Source organism: Varanus komodoensis, unplaced genomic scaffold (assembly GCF_004798865.1).
Source record: "Varanus komodoensis strain SLA01 unplaced genomic scaffold, ASM479886v1 scaffold11, whole genome shotgun sequence".
Lineage (NCBI taxonomy): Eukaryota > Metazoa > Chordata > Lepidosauria > Squamata > Varanidae > Varanus > Varanus komodoensis.
In genome coordinates this window covers 7,115,457-7,133,094 of record NW_025335317.1, presented here as the reverse complement: position 1 = coordinate 7,133,094, position 17,638 = coordinate 7,115,457, and the positions used below count along the sequence as shown (strand labels likewise).

Below are 17,638 nucleotides of genomic sequence, written 5' to 3'. Positions count from 1 at the left end.
TGTGGAACTGCAAATGAACCTCCAAACTTTGCAAGGTATAATTCTTTTCATGTGCATACATCTTGCAATATCCCATCCAAGGCAAAAGAGCTTGTCCTGCATGCATGGACAGAAAATGCAGTGTGGTTTGAAAACCAAGTTAAAAAAAAAAAAGAATTAAAAATCTTTTTATTTTATGGGACACATATTTTAAGCAAAAAGACGCTTTAGTTCAAATCAGAGATCAATCTTCTTTAGCGATGCTGCTAAACTTTCTTATTAGCTGGCTCAATGATCGAAACTCATCCATTTGCAATGCTCACTTTTGTAGCAAGCTCAGATCAATTCATTCCAGGCTTGCTATCAAGGTGGAAATTGATTGTGAGCTTCAGAGTATGGGCAGTAAAGCAGCCCACATATTCATCCACTTAATTTCCAGTCTTCCCACGATCTATGGACCCTTCTTCCCACAAGCTATAATGGAACCAATTCCTTCCTTCAATGGGGAGCAATCGCTCTCTGAGGAGAAGGAAGACTCTAATCCAAAAAATCAGTGACAGTAAATAAACATCACATGGCACCATTATGCAGGCAGGTCACGTGGAAACACAAAGACACAAAGCAGCAATGCATGATGTGATGACATACCATGTGGTTCCCAAGATGCATCTTGAGATTACTCAAGTGCAAAATACATCTAAATGTTTCCTAGTTTGGTGGTGTGATTCAGGCCTGGAAGGAACCTTGGATCCTTCCTTCCTCCCTAACTGGCACACCTCCAGAATGCCCAGTTTCCCTTTTCCACTGTGGAAATCACAATGCAAAACTCTTTGAGATTGGGAGGAGCCTGAAAGACAACTCTAACCTGTGTAAAAATAACCCTGCAAGCTTTTTGAGCTAACTACAGCCTCAGAAGTGTTTTTGTGAATAAGTCTATGCACCAAGGATATAGAATTTATGAAGACAGAATCGCTTTCTTGAAAGGTAATTTAAAAATAAAAATGGGTTGCACTTCTCCCGAAGCAGCAGGTTTGTAACTTGGGGGTGCTCCTTTGTCACCTGAAGCTCAGGTGGCCGTAATGGCACTACCAGATTCAGCTGGTGGTCAAGCTATGCCCCTATCTGGACAGAGATAGCCCAGTTTCAGTAATCTACACTCTGATAATCTCTAGATTAGATTACTGCAATGCACTCTACATGGGGCTGCCCTTAAAGATGGTTCAGAAGATGCAGTTGCTGTAAAATGCAGCATCCAGATTAACAACTGGGCACAGAGGTCTAAACATGTAAGACTCATTCTAATCCACCTGTATCGGTGGTCTAGTATTCTAATCCACCTGTATTTCTCTTATGCAAAACAAGCCAACATTTCTCCCGCTCACATTGTTGCTTCAGACTGGGTGGCTACACACACAAACACACACTCTAGGAGCCCTTCTTGTGCCACCCAAATAAGTCTTGCAGCAAGCAAGCCTGGATTCTCACAGATTTGTGTACAAGAGTGCAAAGGTTCAAGTACTTTGTTCTTTTTTCTTTCAAATTGAAAAATACCACTGCTTTCTTCTGCAGTGAATTAATCATTAATACATGCTCACCACAACAGGGTATGGATGAGCAGGAGTGAGGGAAAGGAGGCCAGAGATCTGAGGTGATACTTTGTATGGGTCAGTGGATAGAAGCAAGACTTCAAAGGGGCAGAGAGAAGGAGAAAGGAATGGCAAAGCGGAAGATAAAAGAGAAGAAGAAGGTTCAGAAGGGAAGTCGTGGCTGGCTGTCACCCCTTCCCTGAGGCACACTTGAGAAGAGAGGCTGATGTGATTCTAGAAGTAGTTGAAGTCATTGCCTAATTGGTGATCATGAACACTGGAAGTTCCATGCATGTTTGTGTCCTGGATTTGTACAAAATAGCTGGATTTGTTTTGTCGGATTTTCTGGAAAGGCTACTGAGAAATTGCTAACCCACCTCTCTTAAAACAATGGAAGATTTCTAATCAGAAAAGGATGATGCAAGAAGTTTCATGGTACAATATTTAGAATTTGAAGTAGTAAAGAGTGAAAAGTAGCAATTCTGTTAAATGGAAAACACAGAAATACAAGCAAGCTAACATGAAATCTAAATCAACAGCAAAGGATAGTTGACAAGATGACCTGAACAGTACCCAAGGTGGGTTAAAGCTCTGTCAGTTGGGTCAAATAATGATTTCATTAATGAACCAGGGCAGGACAAGGTTAAAAGTGCACTTTAAGGTTTCATTTATCAATGAATGTCCAAAAAATATTCTGTAAGGTGAACAAATCAAAAAGCTGAATAGAGAGATGTCTAAAAACTATTTAGAGAGCTTTAATTTAGAGGTGAAACATTTCACATATTTGGCTCAGTCACCAATTCAAAGGGAGACTGCAGCCAAGAAATTTGAAGAAGACTGAGACTAGGAAGAGCAGCAATGAAGGAACTAGAAAAGATCAAGTGTAAGGATATTACACTGAAGACCAAGGTCAAGCTCATCCACATTATTATATTCCCAGTCATCATCTATGGGTATGAAAGCTGGACAGTGAAGAAAGCTGTCAGGAAGAAAATGAATGGGTTTGAACCACAGTGCTGGAGGAGAGAGTTTTTAGTACCCTGGACCAACAGAAAGACAAACAAGTGAGCCTTAGATCAAATCTCGCAAGAACTTGCCCTAGAAGCAAAAATGACAATGCCGAGGCTGTTGCACATCATGAGAAAGCAAGGTTCACTGGAGAAAACAGTGAGGCTGGAGAAGTCGAAGGAAGAAGAAAAGACCAAATATCAAATCCCTAAAGCAGGGGTCCACAAACTTTTTTGATAGGGGGCCAGTTGAGAGGCAGCGGCTACACACGGGCCGGTGAGGAGGGCGGGCCTGGGCACGCAGGCCAGTGAGGTGACATCGGGTGTGCGCGAGGTGGCGTTGGGCGCTCACAATGGTGGCTTGCTCACTCAGAGATCTCCCAGCGAGACCAAAGCCATCTCTGAGCAAGCACGCCACCACCTCCTGCCCGTGCAGCGAGCACGTGCGCAGGTGTGGGGGGGACGGTGGCGTGGGCCAGATGAATGGGCATGGCAGGCCAGATCCATCCCACAGGCCATAGTTTGAGGACCCATGCCCTAAAGAAAGCCACAGCTTTGAGTCACAAGAGTCAGGCAGGCCTGTCAAGGATGGACGTTTTGTTTGATTTATAAAACCGCCTCCAATAGTCCCAAATGGACTATTTTGGGGGGCACGCATTGTTAGGGGTGCTATAAGTCAGAACAACTTGGTGGTATGTGACAGCAACAAGATCAATGCATAGTGTGCTCTTTATTACATATGGAGTACAGTCCTAATGAAGCCACTGAAGACATTTAACGTCCTTGCAGAAACGAAACAAAACAAAAAAATTGCAGAGCACACTCATTAAGCACAAGAAGAATAACTGCAAATTCAATGAGCAGCACAATCATGCAAAAAGGATCAGATGAAGAGAAAATTGTTTGAAACATATCTTCCAGCCAGACTTAGTTTTGCACTGGACGACTCCCAAGTATCTGGAGAAGTGGTGCTTTTGCTCTACCCAGCAGCACTTTTTAACAACCAGAGAGGATTAACTTGGAAACTGCTCTTCTGCCTTTGCATCTGCCCTTCATTAGGAGAGGAGGCAGTTGCCGTTTCCATTGCTTGTCCCCTGCCTACTCCCATCATCCACACCTGTTCCTTTGCCTGCAGTAGCACATGGGACTTCAGGTATGTCACACCACAGATGGGCAAGAAAACACATGAAAGTTTCCGGATTTCACTCAACTCCTGATTGAATGGCAGGTTTAAAGGAATGCAAAGCTCTGGCTGTGCTTCTATTTCTCACATCCTCTTTGCAGCCACTTCCCAGCCATACCCTAAGATCCTTTCCTGCTTTTGCCCTCTATCCTCAACTTTGCTGCAATACAAGGAGAGCCCAAATCCACATTTTCCAATGAAAGTGGCAATGGGAGCGAGTACCAATGCAGAAAAGGAACGCATTCACACGCAGCCAACTAGATCTTGCACACCAGTATATTTTTTCCGCTCATGTGATATTCAGAAGGAGCTATGTAGAATTAGGACCTCACCGTAAGGAGTTCAGAATGATTAGTTTGTCCACATTGGGGAATTATCTGCAACTGATGACTCCTCTTGACCTACCATGCAAATTGAGAAGTAGGCTCACTCTGCATTTTTTAACTTGACTTCCTGCCTGTGGTAGACTGGGACACAATCCCTCTTCCTCCTCAGAAGAGACTCAGGAGTGAACCGTTCAGGGAGAGGACTCGGGTGCAGAAAGCCACCTGATGGTTTCCACCACGGCAAGACTCAGATATCCAGAGGACATCTGAAGATCCTTGGCCACTGAGGACTCCAGCAGCAAGAAACTCCTGCGGCAGCACAACCTGGGGTTTCTCAAACAGTTGAAGCCCATTTAAGAGAAAAGGCCTCGGTCAGTGTGGAGATGGAGCCGGCCAGCTTAAGGGAAGCTCAGCCTCTTACTTAAGGCTCAGTCCCACTCTGCCACTTGCTGGAGCACTATATAGACACCCTGCTCTGGCTTCCAGCCCCAGCTCCACTCAGAGCATTCTGTGTGCCACCCTATTTCCGTCCCTGCCTTCCTGAGAAATCCGACTGGCCCCAAGCCTTGGGGTGCCCCGAGGCTTCGGAGAATGGGGCGGCATAGAAATGTTTTAATAAATAAATAAATAAATAAATAAATAAATAAATAAAGTCCAGATTTGCAGCGGAACCCAGACACCACAAGTGCCTAACCATGTCAAGGCCTTGCAACAACGGTGTTCAAATAGAACACTTCCTTTGAAAAGCAGCTTCTGCTCACTTGGAATGTGTAACCGTTGCCCCTTCGCCCATCTTTTCTAGGTAGCGCTACCCATCTTTTCCAGAGACACATTCAAGATGTCATGGGGGCAGCTACTCAGCTTTTTTGTTGCTCAACAGTAGAATGCAAACATCTAAGTTAAAAGAAGCTGCACACCTTCAGTTCCTCCTGAATTTTCTCCTCCATCAATTTGGCTGCTTTGCGATCATCTGTCTCTGTTTTCCATTTCTCTGCCACTATTCGCGCTTTCTCCTTAGCCATGGCATCCCGGAACTTCTTTGTAATTTCAGCTTCTTGTTCCTTCCTTCAAAAAACAAGAAAGAGAGAGAGATGGGAGAGCAAAAAAGAGGTTTCTGGGAAGCTAAAGATGTGCAGTTTTCTTATATAAGCCTTTGTGGACTGTTTACCTTCCCTCCACCTAGAGCAACACATATGGATATGTTCATGTGTGGGTGTGTAGACATATACAAATGCAGACTAATGCGCACACACACCTGCTGGTTGAGGATAACACTGCAATCCAAGCAGATTGCCAGAGCAAAAACAGGCTGTGATTTATAGCCAGTCTCCCCTGATACTTGGCATTCTTTCAAGCAGCCAACTGATTGTCAGAAAGTCCGAACCTCACAGCTGCTCACAAAACCCCCTGCTGACGATTCTGATAATCCCTGATTGATGATGATGGAGGCACGTGCCCAGAGCTCTCTGTTTAAGCAGCACTCCATGGCAGCACCAAAGGCTGTGCACTGAAACAGGGCCTGGGGGCTGGGGGGGGGGGGGGATGTCTTGATTAAAGAAAGAAACCTAATACCCTTGTGTATTTTTCAAGATTTCAAATGCAAATGAAATAGATACTTGTTTTTACTTTTTGAAGTGGTTTCCTTTGGGTAAATTATGTCATTTCTGACCTAAGAGAAGTGGGTTATTGCAAACATACACACACTTTAAAAAGCTGGGAGGCATGCTACTTATTTTTGCTATTAAAACTGAGAATTGCTTGGCAAGGAAAATACTGCTGTATCACTTGTAGTGGAGAAGGTTGCTGACCTTTAAGAATCCTCATTCAACACCATCAGGTTCTACAATTTCCAGGTTTTACAAGTGCTCACCATAATTCCTCTGCTTCTCTCTGGGCTTGTTGCCTGGCTTTTTCCGCCATGAGTTCCTCCGAAATCTGCTCGTATGGCTTGTCTCCAGGAGCGTCTCCCATAATCCAAACCCAGACCTCTCCATCGGCCCCACGGAGCCACTGAACTCGTTTCCCATTATCTGTAACAGCCACCAAAATGGACACAGAAGACTTTGTGGGAAGGGGTCAGTCTCTGAATGAATAACTCCCAGGGAAAGCAAGGTTCAAAATACAAATCACGGAACTGAGCCCATGAGCTATTTCAAGGAAAGAAGGCCAGCCTCAGCGAGCTGCACTGGCCCTGACAGAGTGACACTCAGCCAAGCGCCAAGACAAGCAAGTTGGGATAATGTCTTGGGGGAACACTCTCTTTAGGGAACAGCACTCAGCATCCTCAACTCTCTGCTTTGTTCTGCCCATGTCCCTAAAGAAGGATGGGTACCCTGCTCCTTTCCCCTTGGAAATGTCCTCTCCCTGCTGCCAGAGTTAAGTCTTGTGCCTCACTGCTGACTTCATAAAGTTTGGACAGCGTGATGTCAGAATGCTGCCAGAATGACATTGCAATACATAAATGGAGGTCAAAATGATAATCTCTGAGGGGGTGAATTTACCAGCACATGCTGAATGGATTGAGAGTGGTTACAGAGAATTATTTTACCATCTCTATTGCCATCTTGACATGTGATTTAAAAAATTCTCTGTACACACTAGACAGGATGATATATGGCCAAGACATTACTTTGAATATGTGTGTTAGCAGCTATGTCTTTCCTCCCCCTCCCCTTTTTTTTTCACTTTGATCCTAGAGCAGACAAAGGGACCTGGTCCAGATCTTAAAGCCCTGTCTCTTTTGGCCTGTAGGCCTACGGTGCTGGAGGTTCAGAGGTTTGAGGCGGTAAAGGGTGGGTGTGGGATACAACGAAATGTCTTCCTGCTGTTCCTGGTCATGCAATGCATGTACATTACAGGACAAGTCTGCAATTGTGCAGTTAGTATGCCGATCACAATTTGAGGGCCCCATTAGATATTTTAAAGTCAGCCTCTTGACTTTCCTGCCCCTTCCCATCTGTAGTGCAATAAGAGTTCCCGAGAGTTAAACTGTCACTTGAGAATAATAGTGAAAGACTTTGCAGAATTCCCTCAAATGGGAAATACAAGGAGACTTCAAAACGTTTTCACACTTTTCGAAACTCTATTTATTAAGAATTTCAAAAACAAATTACATCACTTTTCTACATAGTCACCTTCCTTTGTGATGCTTTTTTCCCAGCGTCAAACCAACTTTTTAATGCCATCAGCAAAAATATATATAAAATATATTTCTAAAATATAAAAGTGCAGAAACTTTTTGAAGATCCCTCATAGCTACTGTATCAGGACACAGGGAGTGTGGTTGTCAGTCCTTCTGGATGCATACAGAGAGAGAGAGATGAAGTTGTTGGCGATGGATACAGGGAAGTTAAAGAGGAGAACATGGGCAGAAAGAGAAATCGTGGCAGAAAGGGTTGGGCAAAGATTATAATGCTGGAGAAACAACAGTTGGTTTAGAGGCATAAAATCTGAAGAAGTGCGGCTAACCCTTCAGAATGGCCGCAGACTTCCTGAGAGAAGGTAAAGCAGCAGAACCAGAGAGAAATTGCTGAGAGATGAAACAGAGCAGGGAGCAGGGAGTACTTAGAAGTCTGGGGGGTGGGGGTGAAACAACCCTCAGCATAGAAAATTATGGGGAGCAAACTTTAAATACAAATTAAGGGACATTCCGAGGGTGCAGACCATCCTCTGCCTTGGAACAAGCCAGCTTCTTCCCTCTGAATTGATATTCCCACAGTTTAGCAGAAACTGCAGGAATCACCCCATTAGCAGACTAATAGGAAGTGCTGCAGGAAGGCATCAGACTAGAGAAAAAACTGTCACCTTTCCTTCCACAAGCTGCTCATTATTTTTATGAAGTCTGGAGTCCAGCGTTGCCTAGCAGCACCCTGTCACCCAAGCTTTCTCGGGGGAGGCCTAACTTGCCCAAGGAGCTACTACTAGCCCATTGCCCTTGTGCCTTTGTTGTGCACATGGGGACTCATGTCCTGGTGAGTGTAGCCCAGTAACTCACAAATGGGTGAAGGTTTTCAAACACTTGTTCTCAAGAACAAAACAGCTGTCAGTGAATCATTCCTGGACGGCATGCCCCGAGAAGTCCTTGGGGTGCCCTTTAATCCATTAGTCCATTAAAGGGACTCGCTTAACACAGCTAGCACTTTCTAATAGGCTGAAGAGCTGCGGTTACAATGGTGTGATTTTTCCCACCTGCCCATCGAAGTAGAAAGACGATGTCCCGAATTGGGAGGGGATGTCCCTCGGAGATGAGGGGAGGCTGGGGCGTTTTTCCAGAGGTGAAAAAGGAGGTGTCAATTGCTCTTCTGTTCTCACTGTTTTCTGCCATGTGTCAACCGCCTGCTCTGAGGCAGTTCCTGCATATTTCAGCTACACTTCAAGAAATTGCATTTGCCACTCTCTGAAATCTCTAGCTTTAGCCAATGATGGCATGATTTTCCTGCGTGATTTTATACCCATTGATTTGCACATCACCTTGGGCCGCTGTAGGTAGCAAGGAAGAGCAGGTGTGTGGCCTGCTTACATTGCAGGTGCGGTGCCAGAGGCCTTTTGCAGTGCTCACCCCCTTGAAGTTTGTTCAATGTGGGTAAGTGCAAGGTCTTGCACTTGGGGCATAGGAATGCGCATCATAGGTACAGGTTAGGGGACAAGTGGCTGGAGAGCAGCACTTGTGAAAGCGATCTCAGGTGCTGGTCAATATGGGCTAAACATGCGCCAGCAGTGTGACATGGTGGTCAAGAGGGTGAATGCCACCCTTGGATGCACAGCCAGAAGCGTGGCTTCTACATCAAGAGAGGTATTACTCCCACTCTATATGACTGGTGTATCGAGGATGACGGCCAGATTGCAGGGAAAGCCATATGAGGCAAGATTGAGGGAACTGGGTCTTTTCATCCTGGAGAAGAGGAGACTCCAAGGGGATGTGTTGGCGACATACAGGTACATGAGGGGGTGTCACATGGAGGTGCGTAGAATGAGAAGGTCAGGACGTGTTCCAATGGAGCCAAGCTCAAGGAACTAAGGTTCAATTTGGACATACTTCCTGATGGTTAGGACCCCAAAGGTATGGAATGGACTTGCACAGGAGAAGGTTGAAGCCCCATATGGCAGTGAGGGTGTTCAAGGATAGGCTGGACATGCGCATGGTGGGCATGTCATGAGTGGTCGGCTGGAACTGGGGGGTCAGACTAGATGGCCCAGGAGACCCCTTCTGACTCGCTCTGATTCTATGTTTCCAAGTTGGCACCTGCCCTTTACCTTGGGGGAAAACAGCCGTGGGTTTCCTTGCTAAAAGGTCTTCAGTATGCAGCAGTGCCTGAATTTGGAGCAAGGTCATATATGCATGGACAGCTTGCCTTGGCTTGCTTCTGTGTGTCTGGAGCTCCTTGGGCCTGCTGCTGTCTTTCCGGAGCGCCCCTGCTTTTGTCATGATCCATCTGGCCAGATCGTGGTGGGTGCATGATCCTCTTTGGTTTAAGAGTTTGCACTAGGCTAGGGAAAGGTACTTTGTGGGAGGAAGGTGGGAACAGCCTGCAGTTTAGCATGTAGCCATCACAAGGCCTGGTGGAACCAGTGCACTGAAGCTCACCAGAATCCATCCTTCTGCAGTCCATTCGACTTCCTCTCAAGTGCTCCGTCTTAGGCAGTGAACCCAGCTGAGAGGATGTCCACGAATGCTTGTGGAACTCTGCTTGCACAAATGGCAACCTTCTCCCACACACAAACCTAGGCTGCAAGACGCATGCGTGCAAAGGGGATGCCACTTGTGCAGTGCTTGTGCAGGTGTGCTTCCTGGTGTAAGCCCACACCACACTCACCAGCAAGTTAGACACCCAGCTGCGAGAGTGCCTGGTGGAATCCAGGAAGTCGAGGGCAGGGGTTCCGATGGAGTCCTACCCCAAAACCAATTCCTCACCCGTTCCTTCCAAGTGCCGCCTTAAAGACTAACAAATTTACTGCAGCCCAATAAGGCTTCAGGTCAGGAATTCACTGCACATCAAACTTCTGAAAGCATTTCCATGTAGCTGGAGAAAAATGGTACTTGCTGAAATGATGATGCAGGGACTGGATGGTGGCTGCTGGAACTGACCTGCCTATATTACCCTGTCTCTTGCCCTTGTGCACACGCCCTCCAGCTGCCACTGCTTGAATCTTTCTGCCTGAGGATTTTTCAGAAATCAGATGCCCTCTTCCCCTGTTTGTGCAATCCCACTTTACAAAGAGTAGCACTGTTAGGTGCATTGAAACACACACACAAATACCCAGGATTTGGCATCTAAAGCAGCAGTCTCAGGCTAGAACATCCTGAAGAACAATGCATTATGTGCTATTGTTTCACTGATTGTTTCACTGCCAGGAATGGGAAAAGATGCTTGTAAAATTCAATGTTGGGGGCCAGGCAAAACACCTTGACTTGCTTTGAGCAGTCATATGCACTTTGACTGGGGTTGCAAGGGGTCTATGAATGTCTAGCAATGAAAGGCTCCGTGATCCCAGCATCCTCCCATCAGCTAGGCTTGCAGGGCATGCTGGGAGGTTTAGGGCCTTTTTCTGTCCAAGCAAGCCTAGGATGTCTCCCTAAACCCATCTGTGCATTTGAAGCTTCTGGGATCACCTAAGCCATGCAAAGTTAGGACTATTTGTTAACTGTATTAATAGTATAAAGTGGTGTTCACATACCCACCAGTAAAATAGAAATATGTATAGCAAAGCCAGTGAAAAGTGGTCCTCAATAAAGGAAATAAGCATTAGGAATAGTTCAAAAAGATGGACATAAGCTAATCTTTATGTGGGTGTGCATGTGTGTCGGGAGGAATCTATGAGGAAAAGCCAGGGCAAAATGAGCATAGACATTCAAAAGCATACTAACAACAGTGCAGAAGGTTTTTATAGAAAGGTGACAGAAAGCAGGAGCAAGGCTTATGTGTAACATAAAAAATGAGAGATCTCCACAAGTCAGCAAAGTATAAGCAAAGTGGCTCATGCATCCCCCAAGAGGCTGCAAAAAAAGCAAAGCTACTGGTAACAGAGCACTTTTTGCAAAAGGCAACATAAAAACTCTCCATGGACACAGTGTATATTTCTTTCAGACACAGGAAACAAGGTTATGTTAACAGACCCATGCTCTGAAGACTATCCTCTACAACCGCATGGACACCTAGGACTTTTGGAGAACTTATGATGCCTTAAAATGAAAATAAAAGCTATCAGAAAAGGCAATGCCAGAAACAGAAAATGACAGAGACCAGCATTAAGATCAGCAACAGGAACTGATTGGCTGACCAAAACCAATTCTGCATCAGCATGGTTTTCATTTGGCATCCTGCCACCAAAAGGATGCTGAGATTCAATGTGTGACAACCCCTATACATGCTAAGACTCCCTACACGAGGCAGTGTGGTATAGCAGTTAAGAGTGTGGGACTGGGACTCAGGTGATCCGGCCTGTAGTTCCCACTCAGCCATGGAGCCCACTGGGTGACTCTGGGCCAGGCACAGACTCTCATCCCAGCCCACATCACAGGGTTGTTGTTGTGGGGATTAGACTGAGAGCCAAAGGAGGAGAATGATGTAAGCCGGTTTGAGTTCTTTTTAAAGAAGAAAGTGGAACATAAATCTAATCAATAAATAAGTTCACATGGAAGAGCAAATTGTTTTCAGAGATAGCACTGATGAACTGGACTTTATAAATAATACAAACATAGAACATGTTTAGTGACAATTTGCACTGCAAATTTGAGATCTTTATTTGGAATACTGGTAGAACATGTTTTAGCAACTGCTGACACATAATGAACTTGTTGGAACATAGAAAGCAATCGTGAAGTGTTTACGGACTCATCAGATTAAAGTTGTGTTTTATGCTAGGCATCATTCAGTGGGTTATACTCAAGGATCCAGAATCATTACCCCATATAAACTCCATGGTTCAAAACTAATTGAGAAAAAGCAGTAGGTCAGGCAAGGAAGAACAGGAAGATTTAAAGTAGAAGAGATTGTGACATTCTAAGGGATTATTTGTACCCAGAAATATGTAATCAATAGACATGGAGTGGTACTGCTACAGGAATGGGAAAGAGAAAAAATACAGGTCAAGGACAGAAAAAAATAATTGCAAGGTTTGTACACTATATCTCCAAGAGCTACTGAACAGTTTGTATTCAGACTTCTGTGATGATACATTTCAGAAGTAAGACCAGTAAGCCTAATTGTGAGAGTCAACAGTGTGAGACATTTAAAAACACTGTTAAAAAAGAGGGTTTCCGCACAAGACCTGTCAAAGGAGAATATCATAAAAGCAGCAGCAAGCAAAATCTTTCAGAATGCCTTTCCAGTTAAGGCATATATTTGGGCATCTAAATAATCATATTGGTGTGTATAGCCAAGGCTATTGTTTTCCCAGTTGCAATGTATGGCTGTGAAATTTGGACCATAAGGAAGGCTGAGTGCTGAAGAATTAAGGCCTTTGAATTGTGGTGCTGGCGGAGACTCCTGAGAGTCTGTCGGACTGCAAGGCGATCAAACCAGTCAGTCCTAGAGGAGATCAACCCTGACTGCTCTTCAGAAGGCCAGATACTGAAGATGCAACTCAAATACTTTGGCCACCTAATGAGAAGGAAGGACTCCCTGGAGAAGAGCCTGATGCTGGGAACAATAGATGGCAAAAGAAGAAGGGAACGGCAGAGAATGAGGTGGCTAGATGGAGTCACTGAAGCAGTCGGTGTGAGCTTGGGAGGACTCTGGGAGATGGTGGAGGACAGAAAGGCCTGGAGGAATGTTGTCCATGGGGTCGCGATGGGTCGGACATGACTTCGCGACTAACAACAACAAAAAGGCATTTTTTAAAAAAAATCAAATATGGGAGGCATCCCAAATATATCTATGTTTCTGCAAGACAGGTACAACTATAATCTCAAAAAATAAATGACATGTTGGATCTATTATTATTATTATTATTATTATTATTATTATTATTATTATTATTATTATTACATTGAATTTATATTCCACCTATGTTATTCTTGCAAGGAACCCGAGATGGATTACTTAGCTCCATTTTATCCTCAGAACAACAACCCTGTGAGGTAAGCCGGACTGAGAGTGAGTGACTGGCCCAGCTTCACCCAGTGATCTCCATAGCTGAGCGGGGACGAGAACTCGGATCTCCTGAGTCCCGTTCCCTCACCCTTAACCACTGCGCATCACTGGCTCTCAATGCTCGGTTCAGCAAAGGAGTCTGTGGAGTTTTCTTTTCCAAATGTGCAATACAAAAAGAACCAAACCACACCAGTAAGAAAAAAGAAGAAAAGAAGTACAAAACTAAAAGATTACAATGTTTGAGTGAAATCCAAAAATGTCTATGGCACTAGTTAAATATATGTCCCTATATTTCAGTATAGAACAGAACATGCTACCGTTATTAAAATAACTATGCATATATTTCAGCAAAGTCATCCTAAATATGTATCTATCCATTTGTAAATTATACCTAAAGACCAGTCATTCAAAAATTGAAAGTTTCATTAAATCTCGCACCTGTTGTATTATTGTTAATGTTTGCCCTTTAGCTGTCAAAATGGCATGGAGAATCCAATTAGGTTGACTTTGCATTAAATTTCAAGAGATGAGTAAGTAATTCAAAAGAACATATGTATCCTTAAATATTAAAGAACTGTTCATCACAAGATTTATCTGAATGATCACCTCCTTTAAAAAAAGAAGCCGTCCTTAAGCATTGTCAAACATATGGAGAAGAGAAGACTTAGCAACATTTCACCTCCAACAGTTGGCCAATTTAATTAAGCTCTTATCAAAGAAATGACGCAGGTATACTTGAAACTTCCCCCTGTTGTTGAATTAAGTGTAGTCTGAGATCCATAACCCCTTGTAAAATGGATAATACGGAAGCACTCCTTTCGTTGAGCAAATTGGGGCATTCCATCTCATAATTCCACTCCTGCTTATGACCCTTTGTATAATATTTATTCACTGACTATAGATATTTATATGTCTATGATAAGTCTATTATGTGTATGTCTGTGTCACTTAACCTTTGATCAATCCGTCTTTGGACATGGAAGATTGTACTGCTGAAAGCAAATCGCCATCCTTCTCTTCATCATTATTATTTCTGCCAAATAGCCACATTCTGGACAATTTACAGCGGTAGTGCTATTAAAAGGAGACAAAACTGTACCTAATCCATTTGGGTTGTATCTCACATTTACAGAAAGCCCAGTCTCAACTGTGTCTCTCAGCGGTGCTGGCATGAAATGCATAGAACGCACAGCAGTTTTTGCTTGGGGCAAGGGTTCACTTTCAAACGCAGGAACATATTCAAGCTTGGCAAAAGAAGCCCTTGCCAAAAGAACGCTGCCTATCTGAAGGTCTGCTTCTAACGGCTGCAATAACAGGGCTTGATATGCATTCAACATATCCTAATGGATGAGTATGAAACGGGATTCTCTGAAGAATCTGTCCTTGTGCATTCCGGGTCTACTACCTTGTGCAAGCACAAGCCCTGAAACCATATGAACAGTTTGGTTTAAAAAACGGAGGAGGCAAGTGAAATGTGCTGCACTGCTTTGAACCCAAACCCAATAGATAATGCTGGTCAGCCAGGAGAATTTCTCATAGTTTGGATGCAGCCCATTCCTTTCTACATCAGATCATGTAGAAAAAGGAAGATGCTACAATCAGAAGTGTTCCACTCATTAGGGCATGGGAGCAGAGGGTCACCCAACCAGACCCTTCAAGTGATCGTTGACAGAAAAAAGCCACCTTAACCCTACCCTAACCCCAAGCCCAGGCTCAGGCCCAAGCCCAAGCCCAAGCCCAAGCCTTTTCCAGCCTCACACGCCTTCTTTGCTTGTCTTCTGGGGCAAGCAGAGGTGAGCTCTATCCTCCCTCAACCTTGGCCTATGCTAATTCATTCTGGCATACCAGTTTTCAAATTCTCCTGCATTGCCCAGGTTGTCCTTTCAATCCTCCTTTGCCCAGCCACAGGACATGGAGGAGGAATTAAATGGGGTTATGGAGACAAAGACCACCCCCTCACAATCCATTCTCCCTTTCTTTCTCCTTCACATGCATATTTGAGCTTGCTTGGTTGCTTGGTTGCTTCCTTGCTCGCTGCAATCCAGCAGAGCCTTCAGCCTGTGCAGCCACTTTTTCTATAGCATCACTTTCCCCCTTTCTGAATCTTGCAGCATGCTGGAACCAGAGGCCAAGTGTGGGTCACACTGGCATATGGTATGGGAAGGTATATATGAGAGAGAGTGACATTGTGGTAGCCAGGTAGTGGCCAGGCACGAGCTAGCACACCAGTCTAGATTTTGGAAAAACAAGGAAGACAGAGTTTTTTAAATACTCTTTTGGATCGAGAGAGTGTGTGTGTGCGTGTGTGCATGTGGGTGTTTTAATCTGCTTTGTGATGGGTGATGATTTGGCTCAGATCACATTTTATGAGCAGCAAATCTGAGCGACAGCAGCGCAACTTAACTGTGCTTCCTACAGTGCATGCATATGGGCTTGCCAAGCCGTAGCTTGTGCGGCCATTTGAGCACTTGATTATTGCTTTGGAGTCTAGCATTAGAGGCTGGGCCCAGGGGTTAGGGAGTTAGAGGCCACACAAAGCTTTTCTTCCCAGCACTGAAGCACTTGTGACAGCATGCAGTCCTTCTAGACCAAAACAATCTGAAATATTCTTCGATTTATACCAGTGTTAAGGGCTTTATAAGTCATTGTTCAAGTGGGAGCCAACCTTGGCGTCGGCCTCACCAGTTCCAGTTTGTAGCACCTAGCAATGATTGCAATCTTGTTCAGGAAAATTCACACCCTGCATCGATGAATGCTTGGAACTCAACTGCATTTTCTGAACATGTTCAAGAACAGTTTGGACCTCAAAATTATGGTAGGAAAATTAGCCAGTATCAATACCAAGTCACTCGAAGAGAGATCATTCCTTTGGGCACTTCCCTTTCTTTCAAATTGCAAAGGAGACAATTTGTGAAAAGTTTTGTCTTTGCTGCGTCAATCAACAAGTGCCATTGAGACCCCCCCTTAATGCATTTGGACCAGATTTTGTCCATAGGCAAAAGAATGCAATATGTCCAACAGCCTTGTGATGGCACGCTTCCAATATGACCTTCAAAGAAGTCTTGAATGTGTACACTGCAAAATGTTTGCGGTTAAGTCTGTGTTCCATTTGCCAAGGAATGCTAAACTCGACAAGTCTTCCTTTTAAGTAGACAGTCCGAACACTTCAATTGGTGCAAAATAGAGCTGCCAGGTTGCTGACGGGGACGGGGCATTATGCTCACATGACTCCAGTCCTCCATCAGCTTCACTGGCTTCCCATTGAAGCCCGGGCCCAATTCAAGGTGTTGATTATGACCTACAAAGCCCTAAACGGCTTGGGTCCTGGCTACCTGAACGAGCGCTTACGTCCGTATATGCCCGACCGCCCTTTGAGATCTGCGGGAGAGTCCCTTCTCCGGGAACCCTCCATGAAAGAAATTAGGAGAGTAAGTACCCGGAGGAGGGCTTTCTCTGCGGTGGCGCCCAACCTATGGAATTCACTCCCCAAAGAGGTCCGCCTGGCACCGTCGTTACTGGTTTTTCGGCGCCAGGTAAAGACCTTTTTATTTAAACATCATTTCAATTGTTAAAACATATGATCTGGCCTGGGCAACTTCTTCTTCCTTCTCTTTCTCCTCCTATATTTTTATTTTATACTGATAATTTTAATTTTGTATTTGTAAATCAATGTATTTTTTGTATTGTTATATTTAATGGTAATTTATTATGTACTATTGTATTTCAATGTATTTTATCATGTTGTAAGCCGCCCCGAGGTTTCGGCAAGGGGCGGCATAGAAATGTTAATAATAATAATAATAATAATAATAATAATAATAATAATAATAAAGTATACATAGACTGCATTGTGTGACGTGGATGCTGTTGATTCAATCATAAAATAAGCAAGAAAAGCCAACAGATATTCTTTAAGTGGAACAAAGGACCTGTGAACACTCAGATTGTTTAAGGGTTGCTCCGATTACATTGCCAATGAAGACGATGGTGGAACATGCCCTTGACGTAAGTGTTGGGGGCATTCTACCTTTGTATCCTGAGATGGTTGCAAGGACAGCCTTCCAAGAGGCAGAAGGCTGTGACTAATATAACATGGAAAATGTATGCTTATTATCACTCGTAAACATACACAGAGCTAGCACTGGAACCATAATATTTACTTGTGCTTTTCCAGTGCCTTCTATGACAGATTAATAGAAACCGCTTCTGGCTGAAGTTCACCACAATGAACTTGGGAAACAAGGCCTTGGGGAGCTATTCTGAGCTCAGGACTGCGGCCTATAAGAATCATTAGTCTCCAGCGATCCGCTGTGGCAGGCTGGAGCAGTTGCTCCCAACTTCATGCTTTCAAAAGGCCAGAGCTTCAATAAAATAAAACAAAAAGGCATGTATTATGCAAAGAAGAAAACCTGGACAAATGAAATATTTTTTGTTATGAAGGCCACAGACTTGCTAATCTAGGAAC

The 17,638-nt window shown here is 44.2% G+C and overlaps 1 protein-coding gene across 1 annotated transcript in view; it reads right to left on the bottom strand.

Annotated features, from left to right (window-relative positions):
* The window catches only part of SH2D4B (SH2 domain containing 4B), a 92,040-nt gene that overhangs the window by 52,240 nt on the left and 22,162 nt on the right, over positions 1-17,638 (bottom strand). The window contains exons 2-3 of the mRNA XM_044420118.1: positions 5,952-6,111; positions 4,999-5,146 (exon numbers count right to left, since the gene is read on the bottom strand). Coding sequence (XP_044276053.1) covers positions 4,999-5,146; positions 5,952-6,111 — 308 coding nt within the window. The remainder of the gene's footprint in view (positions 1-4,998; positions 5,147-5,951; positions 6,112-17,638) is intronic.